Genomic DNA, 14,808 nt, shown 5'->3' on the forward strand with positions numbered 1-14,808 from the left:
TAACCGCTACACATGATGGAGCCCTGGTTTCCTGGGTATGGCCAAACACCTGCCTGACCATGGGAAATGGTGAATGAATTCCTTGTGTTTTTCTTTGCTTGCATGTGCAGGTTTTGCTTCACCGGTTAAACTGTTTTCATCTCCACCCATGGGTTTCCTCACTTGTACTCTTCCATTTCTCTTCCCCATCCCAATGCAGGGGGAATGAGCAAACAGCTGGGTGGAGTTTAGTAGCCAGCTGGGATTAAACCATGACATCCAGGAACAATTTCCTAAAGTGACAAATACTATGGGGAAATCTGTGCTAACTGTTAAAAACCCTACAACTGAGTTATTTGCAGTACTGTCATGCTAACTTCCACCTCAATAAGACCAAAGAAATCCCAGGAGGGAACTCTGCTAATAGCTTCTTACTGACATCCTTGCATCAGGCCTTTCTGGTGAATGGCGGCCCAGTGGTGAATATGGCAAATGAGATGTGTAAGCAGAGATATTTTTTTTTTTTTAAACTATGGTTCTGACTCATCAGAGAAAATAAAATAAAAAAATATAAAAAAGAGAGGGAAATAAGTTACACCATAGATGTATTTTTCTCCCAGAATTCCCTGCCTCAGACCTTCCATCATGGAAACCCAAGCATGACCTGGAATATTAATTGTGTCAGGTCAAGCATACTGGCAAATGTACCATTTGTTACCCAGCCATCCTTAGCATTATATTAATATTTTGAATCATTCTGCATTTCTAACACTCTATCATTTAGTTTCCTCCCAATCATTTTCTTATCTTTATAATTAATGGTTGCATATAAAGAAAGAAAAAAACACAAGCAAACAAATATTAATTTAATGAACATTAGCAAAGAAAATATTTGATTTTTATGTTCTCTATTGCTTCTAGCTCTAATCCTATATTTACTCTACACTGCAGAGTATCCATTTTTGTCTTTTCCTATTTATTATCTCTATGCAGAGAGAAAGACTTAACTGTTTTTATTCAGAATACAACAAAGAAATTATTAAGGAGTTTGCCTTGAAAGCTAAACTATGAAGGAATGCAGCAGCAAAAGAAATGGAAAGAAGGGAAGCAAGAAAGGAAAGAAAAAGGTGGAGGTAAAAAATGAAAGACAAGACTGTGTGGCTTATGTTGGTTATTTCTTCAGGAAAGGTCAGTGACCTCAAGTAGTATAATAAAATGTGAACAGTTTTAGATCCTGCAATGAAGGTATTATTTCTTATTCTTCTTTCTTACTTCTTGACTAAGCTTTTATAGTCTACATAAATTACAAACAAAATAGTCCCTAATAGATACAGTGTAGTTACTGCACTGCAAATAATTACACACATGCAAAGTTAGAACTTAAGCTGAAGATAAAACGCAAGAATTAAGTCAATGCAAAGTGTATCTTATATCTTTAAAATATCTTTATCTAAACAATAATAAAGGTATGCTCTATTTTAATTACTTTTACATATCAACCCTGAAAGACTGAAATAATCAACATATATCATGACTATAAATGTCTCATTCAATAGTCATTTAAATTTGAAAACATAGCTTTGAGGAAGGAAGCCTTTTGCAAGTGATTCTCATAGTAAGAACCTAAATAAAGTCCTCCTTTCTCACTCTTTCAATGAGGAGTTAAATGAGAAGGAAAATACTTGAGCAAAATAGGTACTTAACTAGAAAATCCTTTTTTGCTCCAGTGTAATTTGCAAAAAAAAAAACTAAGCAAGCTGAGAGGATAGGTAAGAGATCTTTAAAAGCCATAAAAGTAAAAGCATGAAGGAGAGCTGTGAATGAAATATTTGCTAGAGATGGGATTGCTGAATCAACACTGACCAGTGCACTTCATCATAATTATCAGGACATACTACTGCCAGGGGATTTATAAAAATCCCACTCAGCAAATAATTGCCCTGCTGTTAGGAGATAGTCAGAGTGTTAACACACTGTCACAGTCCAGTGTTTAGTAAGATATTCAACATTCAATTACTCTTGCTGAGAGCTAAAAGGAAACATGATCATTTCTCAGCCTCTGCCGTTATGCTTCCACATGAATTCCAGTGAACAATCTTGTTAATCCTCAGACACAGTTCCTCTAGGAGGTAAAAGAAATACCTTAAAACATTAATGACTCACAAGAAAAAAAAAAAACCAAACAACACCTGTTTATGTGATGCTGCCACCATGTCTGTAAAAGAAAAGGAATTTAAAAATCCTAAATACCTAATTTACTACAGGCTCTCAGACTTTTCCATTAGTAGTGAAAATAAAAGGATAATACCTTTAACACAAAATTTACTGGGGAAAGAACCATCTATAAAAACTCTGCAAATACTGTTCTAGCAACAAGTATAATAAATCTATGTCAATGAACTCAAATTTGAAACACCAAAATGTTTAAACCACATTACAATATATTCTACTAGGAATAATCTGTGATTTTATAAGTACATTATAAATACATCTTTATATTAACAATTAAGAAAACTAGTGTAAACTTTATTCAAATATTGGGGAAAATACAATAATGTGGTTTAACTTTCCAATTTGAGGTAAAATTTTCTTACCATGGCTGACAAGAGAGAAAATGTCACCGAGCTTTATAAATGTAGGTTCAGTTCTCACTGAGCTTAGGCCTGATCCTATAATCCTTATAAAAATACACTCTCAGGAATTTCATCTAAAAAAGAATTGGATGGTCTAGCCTATCATTGTAACTAAGATATTTTAGCTTTGAGATATTGCTTTTATGCAGAGAGTGAGGAATTCATAAATGAGTGATGAGTAGTGCATATTCTTTCAAGTGGGATTAATTACCTGTCTTCTGCTTAATATATATTCTGTTTCAACAAAGTAATAGAAGCATTAATTATTGTTATTTTGCCTTCAGATTGTAAAGCTTGGTTCAGTCCTTTTCATCTACGAAATGTTTGCTTGATATCAAAATAATAGTGTAATCATGTTTTAAATGCACTTTTATAAGTAAACCCAGCTGCAATTTTATGGACTATACAATGAGGTGTTAAGCAAATACTGCAGTCCAGTACCCTGGCCACAGACCATAAAATCAACCACTAAACCTGCAGAGCACTAAGTTCAATTGCAGGAAACCAAACTGTAATTGAGCCTCCAAACAGGTAGCAACTGCTTTGGTATTTTGGCAAAGAGACAAAAGAGAAACAAACTCTTGGTTTAATGCATGGATTGCTGTGGCACAACACTCAAAACACAGTAGCCCGGCATACGCACAGGCACCTCCGAAATGTATCCACTTTTCATTGATTCTCTCTCTGACTAAGGCTTACTCTGTCAAATCTAATTCTTATGCAAGCTCTTGATGACTTGACTAGATCACGGATAATAACTTCAATGAGAGAGTGATGGCATGCGAAACAATATGATGATGAAGACACAAAACAGAGATAAACCACTCCAAGCTCTTTTGCTGACTTCTCATTTGACTTCTAAGTGATTTCAAAACAAGCACAAAAATACAGTTCAACTTGCTGAATGACTTTATCTTAAAAATAGGAATGAGAAATTCCATTACTGTTACCATTTTTTTCTTCAAGAAGTGCTGCAATTGCTTATGGGATTATATACAAATTCTAGGAATCTCAGAAAACCAACCTGTTTCTACAAGCACCCTGTATAAATGGGAATAAAAGATCTTAGTATGAGGAATAATCTCTGAAGGTGATTGTATTCTTCCACGTATCAATGACCACATATGAATACACAGAATTTCTTTACTTCACAGGATTATTTTGAGGCTAAAATTACTTGTGCTTGTCAGAAGTTTTTAGAGCCTTTAAATGTGTGATATCATTTACATATTTAAAATTAAAACTCCCATCTACTGTTGTTTTCTTAATGGAAAAGATTATCTTGGTAAAAAAAAGGCAACTCAAAATTCACTCCTTTTCTCACTGGATTGAGAAAAATCTTTGCAATTATACCATTTAGTACACCAGAAGTTACCTACAACAATATATCAGAAGACAGGAGAAGCCCTTCTTAAGAGATAGCCATGGAAATCATACAGAAATTTCCTTTTTTAATTAAATAATTGCTAAATAGAGAATTCATCCACTTCTTCAAAAATATATACATGCACCTAAGCAATGTAATATTTCATTGCTTTTTATTGTTTCTTACATCTGTTGCATTGTGCTTACCTGTGAATCTTCTCTCACAGACATATATTCTGACAGATTTTTTAAACAATTTGCTGTAGTAAACCTATACAATTAGACAATGACTAAATAGTCAAAAAGTGGCAGTGTATTTAACAAAGCAGTCTTCAATGATACCAATATACAATGAGGTGAAGGTTTAATGAATGGTCATAGTATTGTATATAGGAAAGAGTAAAGAAGAGGGAGCAGAACCATGTTAGTCAGATTTGTACAGTCAGAAATCAGTAGAAAACAGTGATGTACTAAGAAAAAAAAGAAAAGATTAAGATGTTATTGAAAGATTGTTGAAAAAGAAAAACTGGAAGAAAAGAAAAATAGATGGGGGAGATATACCGGTTTTATCATGTCCACTGCAGGACGGACACAATTCCCAAATTAACAGTACCTATTAGATACCAAACAAAGGCATTGAATATTGAATAAACTGTGCAAGTTAATGAAAGAACTTTATCATCATACTCTTCACTTGCCTAAGAGCTGAAATACAAAAGAACTGGTGTGTACATCACTCATCTTGAAGTCTCATTAAAGCGAGGATACCATCAGCACCAGTTTTTAATCAACAGGAAGGTTTGCTGTTGAGAAATATTGTATTTTATCTTCATGACTTCTCCCAAGCCATTCCTAACCTCTCTCTTCTTATGCACTTACTTCTTATTTAGCTTGTACTTCTGATATAATAGTTTCAAAATTACCTGAGAAAGACCCTACATCACATCACACTTACAAAAACACCAGATAGACACATCAACCCCATTTATCCCAGTAACAATTTCAGGAATGCCAGTGGAGTTCCACTCTGTGCAAATGTGTGTGAATGTGGCTCTGTGTGAGAGCTATTTAGCCGATATTTGCACTACATTGTAATTTCGTTGCAATATAGATTCTTTCTTAAATGTGTGTGCCACATCATACACAAAGCCAGCATTCAATATGAAACTCAGTCTTACCAGTTTTCTGACTCTGCAGCAATCCAACCCTTTTGCCACCCCAATTGACAGTAATACACAATATGTGGTCATGTTTTTCTAAGATCTCAGCATGTACACTTTTGATAGATCACACAGCTTGTCCTTTAAACTCTGCCATTAATCCTGCCCCCAGGAGTTGAGCAAGAAGTTTGTTGTCTAGAAAAAAATCCACACAAATAGAGATTATGCAATTCAGGTGCTGAAAAGGATAGTTTAAGTACAGGGACCTTCTAGCTACAGTATTTTTAAGTGACTAATGCTAGATGCAGAGATGCTAAATGCTCAATACGTGGTAGATGCAGAGATGCCACTGTGCTATAATAACATATGCTTAGTATGAGTGACATGGCTAGCAACAAGCTATTTAGAACCAGCTCTGAGAAATATTGCCACGTCTACATGGATATGCCTTTGAAACCTGAGCTTGCATAGGATCAATCACAAAACAGCACTCAAACTCTACATCCTATTGTTGTTAAGCGCTTTCTAATGACAGGTGATTTTTTCAGTGTAAACTCTCGTTTCTTTGCACAGTTACCCAGTTATCATATGAACTGAAATGATTTTATAATAAGCAGCCTTTAGGAAAAATAGAGTTTGCAATACTGTCACAGAACATGCTGAATTTTTTAAGTTCATTCACTCACTACCTTTTAAAATAGGATGCAAGTATCTTGTTTTCTGTGAAGTATGGCAAAGAAAGAAATTACTGATTTCTGTTGGAAGCACTTTCATTTACTACTTGAGCTAGAATGAGACTTAGGGTAAGAGTGAATGGGAAAGAACTGCTCACTGACACCAGGAAGAAATACATATGAAATTGTGCATAGCCATCTACTTCTTATAGGAGGCAGATTGTGATATCAGCAAGTAGCACTTCCCCAGCCTTTTCCCATTACTCCCTAATCTACAGAGTTACCCTTTCTGGGCATGAAGATCACCATACTTGCCATCCTAGTTTTGGCTTGCTCTCTCTAGGGAGACAACTACCCTTCTCAGAGAAAAAGAAAGGCTGATTGAAAAGGATATGAGCAAAACAGAAGTTGTACACTTTGCCTTAATGGTTTTGGCAGAATGCACGCCAGATATATGGTGGCTTCCAGCACCTGACTTCTTTTTACACCACCATGATACTGTGCTGAATAGCAGAATTATAGTCAGGTGTTCCCAGGATGCATAATCCTGAAGGGCAAGAACTAGACTCAAATTCCAAGAGAAATGACAATTCTTGATTGTGCGTGCAAATCGCTTAAAGGTCATTTTTGGAATTCAGACCTGGTGGAATATTAGTTCTAGGCATAAACATTTTTCTTTGTTCGGGTATAATGTCTTCCAGATCACAAACAGTTACTGGCTGCTTGCAGCTTACCTTACTTTGTCCTTCTTTATGACAGAAACATTAAGCAACGTGAACTCAGATTCCTTTCAAGTGAACTGAGATGGTGTGTACAGTGCCCCATGAGGCACAAGAGTTGAACAATTTTCCCGCAGTGCATACCTGTGAATGGACTGATGCATCTGGCTTCCAAGCTGGAAGTGAATACATGAAGAAGGCTAGCTGATCAAACATACATGTCACGAGTACTGTAACAAGTATTTAATGTAAATTGAGAATCCTTTGGAAATCATGTTTTATAAAAACAGAACACTGCGGCATGAAGTGCTTTATATACTAATGCTATTTAAATGTAGCTGCAAGCCTGCCTTAGAGCTAGGAAAGCTCACTCTCTCCTCTTTAATTTAAATGGGATTTTATACAGTACATGGTTTGGAAAGACCTCAGAAATATCAGACTTCTTGGCAGAGAACTGATGAGTGGATATTAAACACCCATGGATAGGTAGGGATGTTCAGTGATTGGGACACCTACATTAAAAAAAAATCAAAAATTAACCATTTTAGTTCATCTTCAGGAAGTATCAGTAGTTATAATGAATGATAATTTCATCCCTGGAATGTTTTAGAGACAGGATAACAAAATTACAACAGTAAAGAGGGAGGAAATAAAATGTAAAAGGTAATAGCTAATTCATTCTTCATGCTAGCTCAGTCCTTGGTCTTTCCTGAACAGACACTGCCAGCAGTAACAAATTACATATAATCATTTTGTGATGTGGACTGTTCACTCGGGACTGAGCTCAAATGACCAAACTTGCAGCCTTGTCTCTTAAACTGTGCATCTGAAGATCATAGGCCAGAGCTTTATCCACTGAGTCCTCACCTTTATAAGAATAAAACTGCCAGGTGTCCACACACAGAGTGGGTGTCAAACAGTGTCATTTCAGACCAATTGTTTTCAAGTTCTTACAGGACAGCACATTAGGTTAGAAGCATATTAATCAGTTGTGGGTTCTGAATATTCATTAACCTGCTCCAGGAAGGATTTTGTGGGGTTGTTTTCTTCCTCACTTAGAACATTTACATCTGATATAAACGCAGTAACTTCAACAGAATTAACTCCTGATTTCCAGTAGCGTACAAAGGGGACATACACAATCAGTGTAATGCTTATGAATTGCCATTTCTGTTGATAGGAAAAATGTAATTAAAAAATACCTCAGCATTGAATGGAATTTGAATTTTAAATATTTAACTCTATGAACTGACAGACATGAGATAATGACTGATACGACTGATACAGTTGCTATAATTTTGAGTTTGGCAATAACTAAAGAAAACCAAAACAAAATTGATTTGAGAAACAAAAGCTAAAAAGTAACCTTGGGGCATGTTTTTGCTACCTTTACACTCAACAGCCCTAATCAAGAGTCCACATAAGTTTTGTAAATGATTCCTATTACCCTAAAGTAGAATTGCTTATGGAGTATGGGTGTTACACTGAGAAAGAACTGAAAAACTGAGTTCTCATTGTTGAAATTAGAATTTTTCACTGTCTTAGATATTTACATCTGTTATGTTTTTTTGAAGGTTGGACATATCAATGACAAGAATCATGCAAACACATGATCCAGCAGATGTGAGCTTTTCATACCAGCTTCCACCAAGTGCCATCAATTTATTCAGTGATTCTATCTTCCATTGACTTTAAAGGCCATTTGTTAGCACTTTGCAAAGGATGGCCCTTCCTACAAATGTCAGCCTTGAGAACATGACAGCAGAAGTAAGAACCTATTTAATTATTTTGTTAATACAGAAAGGGGATCTACAGGGATATAGAAGAATAATCTACGTAAGTAAACATTTATAATAGAAAACTACATTTAATAAGTAGGTCATTTATTAATGACAACTAAATAAAGGATCATTACCACTGTAGTAGCAATAGCATATTGTTATTACAGACTAATAAGAAACTTTATATGTTTCATGCTGCAATAAGAAATTGCAATGCAGTTCATGATAAACCAGGTAAAACAAAAAAAAAAAAGAAATACACCTGCACTATTATTTCTACTGCATGATGACCAATAAGGAATGAGAAGAAATATTCCTTACAAAGGCAAAAGCTTTTTAAATTTGAACTGCAATTTTTATCACATCCATCATGAAGCTGGAATTTATCAAGCTGTTAAGATAAAAACAGACAAGGGAAATATTGCTTTATATATATACATTTTCGAATCTGAAATAGAGAGAATCTTGGTTTGAAAATGGCATTTAGCTGGGCAGTTGCCACCTCCAGATTTATTTCCTGCTGTATTTTACACTGGAATTTCTTGCAACAAGCAACCAGTGAGTGAAAGGACAACATAACTCACCACTTGATAAGAAGGGCACAGACTTGATTGTTGGGTTTGGGTTTTGTTTCTTCATAATTATAGGAATCAAACAAAAGAACCTCATGTGTGTAAGATGCTACTGGAGTTGGTTTTGACACTACTGGCATATATAGCAAGTTGATTAAAAGCTCAGTATTTCATAACCATGGTATTTTAGAGCTCAGGCTTTATTTCTCCAGACATTACTTGGCAACTAAATTAATTTAAATTTAAAAAAAATCCTTTCTTTTTTTAAGCCCACTTTTACGCCTACAAATTGGGTTATATTTGTGTTGCATGGATACAACTGGTACTACAGGAAAAAAAAAAGTGTAGCTTGCATTTAGTAAAGAAAAAATCATGTTTTCAAGATGGCAGGATGCATAACATTGTTCTTTCACAGAAAGACAATTGGTAATTATATTATTAATATCATTAGTAACTGCCAATTAACATTACTACTATTAGTAATCATTGATTACGCGAACGTCCTGTTTTAACTTTCTTTTCCTTAAACTTCTTTGCTAAAAATTAAAATTTGAATAAAATGATTTTAGATCAGGTCAGATATAAGAAAGAAGTTATTTACTGTAAGGGTCGTGAGGCACTGGAACTGGTTGCCCAAAGAAGTGGTAAATTCTCCATCCCTGGCAGTGTTCAAGGCAAGGCTAGGCAGAACCTTGGCCAGCATGCTTTAGTGTCAGGCATCCCTGCCCTGCCCATGGCAGGGGGGTTAGAATGAGGTGATATTAAGGTGCTTTCCAACCCAAACCACACTGATTCTATGATTTCCCTGAATGTCAGTCTCATAGCAATGGTACTTAATATACACACACCTCCCCTTCAAAAATGTGGGGGACTGCAGGCAAAACAACTTAAATGAAGGTGTGCCTATATAATACTTTGTAGGCAGATCAAACTCCTTGCTCCTGAGTTTAAAGCATACGCACACCTATTCTGCCCCTATTTTCAGCTGATCAGGAGCTGTGTAACTGCATCAATTCTTCAGCTAATATATCATAACTCTCAACAGGGCCAATTGGTTTGTGTTGAGCCTCACGTTATAGCTCCAGATTGGCTTGGAAAGTAATCAAAGCAAGCTCACATTGGCTATGTATGACTATGTGTATATACCTGATATCAGTAACAACAACTGATGCATACTAATTTAGAGTTTGATATCCATTTCTTCCTCATTTTTTTCTTCATAAAGGTAACAGTTTATGCAGTAACTAAACACTTAAGTAACAAGTTAATTAATGAAAAAGACAAAACACGTTGACTTCATCATAGTCCATGTTATTACATACATACTAGACATCCCTGTACATTCATGACACTAGCACCCTTGGGTTTTACTTTTAGACATGTAAAACAATGCTACCAATCAAGAATGGGCACAATCTATACACACACACACACACACACACACACACACACATATATGTGTGTAATATGATGAATACATATATAACCTGTGGAATAAGAAGAGCAAATTCTGTAGTCAATAAAGGATTCACAGACTGTAAGGCCAGAAAGGATCACTGTATCATCTGCTACATTGTGCAATACTGTGATGTTTGATCATCTCCCTGTTTAAATTGTAACACTTCTGAGATGGGTTTCTTGGCTTCAGCTTATAGGGAGTGGAGAATGGGACTTGACATGTCCTTCTTGACTAGAATTGAGAAGCAACAACTCCTTAATTCTTTTCTGTCAACAAGTAAACACCCTTTTCTCACTCTTTTTGCTTGTAGGAAAACAGAAAGATTCAAAACTATCAGATACATTTGAAACAATTATTGCAAATATGTATTTTGCAATGCTGCTCATATAACCTGCCTGACATCTTCAGCCTTGATACATGAGGTGGCTCATCTCCACCATTGCACCTTGTTATGCACGGCAGGAAAGGGAGGGAATTGCAGTAATCACACTATGAAAACACTGCATAGATTATTGTTAATATTCTAGATCTGTATTTGGACAAATAAATTATCGTGAACTATTTTCAGTTATTAACTAGCTCCCCTATCTGAAAGCCACTCAGAAAACTTGTTATGCTATGCTCTAATGATATTTTAGTATGCCTTTTTTTTGATACAATAACTTAAATTTGATTTATAAATTGAGTTTTCATAACTGATATTCAGTTAATTATACTTAATTAATATATATTTATTGGATAGACCACAATTGATTCTCAAACAAAAAGATTAAGTTTTTTGTCGCTAAGTGTCATGGTATTTTTCCTGCATTGTTTAGGATCAACAGTTCTTACACAGGGATTTCAATTAACAACCTATGAAAAGCAGACACTTAAGTTCATACCAGCATTCTCTGATTGCATGTAAATTCCTTACTCATCTGAAGAACAACCAGTCACTGAACACTTACAGACTTATCTTTTATAAGTTCACAAAAGGGGACTAAAAAAAGGCAAACTCACAAGCTTTACCAGCCATATCCATTTTGTCTAAGATACATCTACTGCCATATTTACCTGTCTGTAAAGCAGCCTACGGAAGAAAGCTTAGAAAAATATACCGCTTTTATCAATACAAAGCAAATTAATCCAGAAATACTTGAAATCTATGAGGCATTTCTAGATGAAAACAATCATGCTAAATAAGCTGATTCAGGCAGCCTTAGGAAAAGCTTCAGCTGAAAACCTGCAGTTCCAATCTATCCTAAACCCAAGCAGAACACAGCACCAATCCCAGCATTTGCTCAATTAAAAGGAAAAAAAAAAAAAAGGAAAAAAATTAAATCCTTTCACAGCTTAATAACTTGTTAGTTCTTGACAAGTGCAACAACACAACAATAAGCCAGTCAAAATGAGTTTTTAAAGCGAGGTTATGCCCTTCATGTTGTGTTATCACAGTGGCAGATCAAACTGCTGACTTGGACTCTTTCTGCCAGCAGTGCTGATGCTGCCTCTATGAAGCTACTGTCACAGAATAGTCATGGTACCTGCTCTTGCCTATAGAAAAGCGCTAAATTGAACTCGAAGTAGTGTCTTTGTGTTATCTTTTCAACAAGTCATGTCCCATTCAGCCTGCTAGTTTATCTCTGTCAGGCTGGGGGCCCAAGTGGTTTGCATGAGCTGTCAGGGACAGGTACACCAACCTGCTTGGTGCTAAGGAGGTAATGCATCTTTCGGGCTTGGTATTTCTTTTTCTTTTCTTTCTTTTCCAGCTCTTTCCTTTTCTCTTCATTTTCCATCATTTCTGTGTACTTTTGCAGTTCACTCCTGGAATAAAATAAGTCTGCTAATTATACTACAACAATAAAAGATGTGCTCATGTTTTACTTTAAATTTTACTTTAACACATTTATAGCTTCACAGTGTTCTGTTATTATGTATTAACAGTATACTGACACCACCGGAATGTAAAATTACAGTTCATTCAGTTGTACAACAGCAGGATTCTAAATGGATATAACTGCAAAGAAACAGGATTAAAATGATAAAAACTATGAACAGTATATTTAGTTCATATTGCTTACTCTTTCGAAGAATATGCTAATGTATGTATTTTTATAGCTTGATAAAACAGCATTCATTTATGTCCTTTTTTATCTTTCAGCATCATCTCAGTTTGAATTTCTCTAAGCACAAATTATTATAATTTAGTGATTTTCCTTCAAATGGTTTCAAAATAAAAGTTGTTCACTTATGTTTCAGCTAATACCTTGCAATGCCTGCTTCTGATCTGCAGAAAGAGAAGATCTTATAGAATGAGAGAGGAAAGTAGACACAGGATAAGAGTTGACATACACTCCTAGATCCTCGAGCCGTCTGCTGTGCTGAGAGTGTAGGCATGAAGAAGAATTTTATGTGAACCTTTTACATGTGCAATGTCCTTAAGAGAAGTTTCTCCGGCATTAGGCTTCTTACACAGATCTGACAGCAACAGTACAGGCCACCACTAGAAACATGAAAGTAAATTCCTCATGAGCCACTGCATGACAGAGGCTTGTGAACGCATAGTGTCATCTAAAGGGATGGGTCTGTGTATTCAGAAATATCCAGCCATAGAAAATTCTACCACTATAAAAGAAAGAAGGAACTGTACTGAATACCAGCTTGCAAAGAACAGAGAAAACTCATTATGTTAACTGAATGTTTGGAGAAAAACTTTCACAGCAACTGGATATAGATTTCCTCCTCAATGGCTTTTTTTCATAGAGCCAGGCTTTTCATCAATTATGCAAAGAGTTGAGTGAATGAATGCTCTGTAGGAAACAAAATTCCATGCTATTGTGCATAGTGCAGGTGTTATGGAATTTTTTTGACCCAGTTAAAAAAGGTTAGTTTGATTAACATCTGTTATTTTGGTTATTATGAAATAGCTAGTTCAAATTAACCTGTAAGCTAAAGCCACCAAGCATATTCAGTCAAGCATTTAGATTGTTTAAAAGTTAATTAAGTGAGTAAATTCTAGGGTTTTTTTGTGGGTTTTTTTAAGCATGTGTGTTTATGAGAAAATAAAAAGCAAAGAAAACTACACTATTCACATATCTGGGTAATTCCAGTATTCCCACAAAACAGATTATTTAAAGAGGTCCACATTTGTAGTGTCAGTTGTTTCAGTGAGTACCAAATAAGACACTCAAGGACAAGGGTCAAATTCTGTCAAAATATGCACATGGATAAGCTTGCTGATATGAATAATCCCATGGGAAAGTCATATTGCTCCTGAAAGTAGTTTTAAAATTGTGATTCAGACTTATTCTTGATATTTTAATGATCAGAATTCTATATTAGTTCAACAAAATATGTGAAAGAGCACTAACTGCTCTATAAATATGAACCCCATGAAATCACATCCCTAAATACAAGTTGCAATGTAGCATTTTTGTTTCAAGCTATCTTTCAATTTTTTTCATCAACTAAAATAAGTAAAGTATTAAGCAGTTGAACATGTTTTATTCCAGATGTAAAATTAGAAACCAGAATGAAGAAAAAAAAAAATAACCTGAAAAGATGTATAGGCCTGTTTCACTCTCTGGAAACACTTTTTGTTGCAGTTTACTGTTAAAAGCTGCTAATACAATATTTCACACAAGGTTACTTACGAAGCACACTGACGTTTAAAAATCACCATGCTATGCTTTTGCAGCAGTGTAATTTTTTTCCAACATAAGATTAAATTGCAAAATAAATGAATTACTTAAGAGTGGCATGGCCCCCATTTTGCCACCCTTCTCTTAAAAATTGCTTATTAATATGAAAAAAGAATTTGGAAAATAGCCTGTTTTACTTTATGCATAGCATTTTGGGGCCTCAAAGCCTGCTGAGCCGGACTAGCTGCACATTTTAGATTGTGCTGGCAAGCGGGGAGGATGACCTTTCTGACCTGCATCTCAAGGCTATTATTAATCGCTAAGTAACCTGGTAAAGCCAAACAAATTTGTTTCCATTGAAAGGATCTCTATCTGTGTCTGAGAATTTTCGCTGTACCAAACAAACCTCATTAACCGTGTCCATTTTTGACAAAGAACTAGGAGTTGGAGAGATTGGCGACCTTTCTTTGTCCTTAAGGTGCAGATTTCAGAGTCACTGTTTGGAGGTACATAAGCATTTTTACTTGGAAACTCTTTGTTCTATATAGATCAATCATAAACAAATAAATAAATAGACAATGCATACAGTACCAACTTTGTTCTTTTATGTCACTTTCAGTATCAATGTATGATCCATATTACATATTTAATACTATTTCTTGTTCCTTTTTGATTAAAGAGTCCCCTATTCAGCTTCAGTGTCACTATTTATAACTGATGGAATGTTTATCAACATATTACTGCAGTTAATTCATGTTCTTGCATACTCATGCACTTCCTCCCAGCCGTGGATATGGATTTCATTGTTTTCTAGAAATGATAAAAATATAAATTGGCATCACA

General features: G+C 35.2%; 1 protein-coding gene across 4 annotated transcripts in view; it reads right to left on the reverse strand.

Annotated features, from left to right (window-relative positions):
- Window positions 1-14,808, reverse strand: part of SPATA17 (spermatogenesis associated 17) — a 132,415-nt gene that overhangs the window by 86,711 nt on the left and 30,896 nt on the right. For all 4 annotated transcript variants that reach the window (XM_065679866.1, XM_065679867.1, XM_065679865.1 and 1 more), the window contains exon 6: window positions 12,025-12,148. In XM_065679866.1, the coding sequence (XP_065535938.1) occupies window positions 12,025-12,148 (124 nt within the window). The remainder of the gene's footprint in view (window positions 1-12,024; window positions 12,149-14,808) is intronic.

This window comes from Lathamus discolor, chromosome 5, assembly GCF_037157495.1.
Source record: "Lathamus discolor isolate bLatDis1 chromosome 5, bLatDis1.hap1, whole genome shotgun sequence".
Classification (NCBI taxonomy): domain Eukaryota; kingdom Metazoa; phylum Chordata; class Aves; order Psittaciformes; family Psittacidae; genus Lathamus; species Lathamus discolor.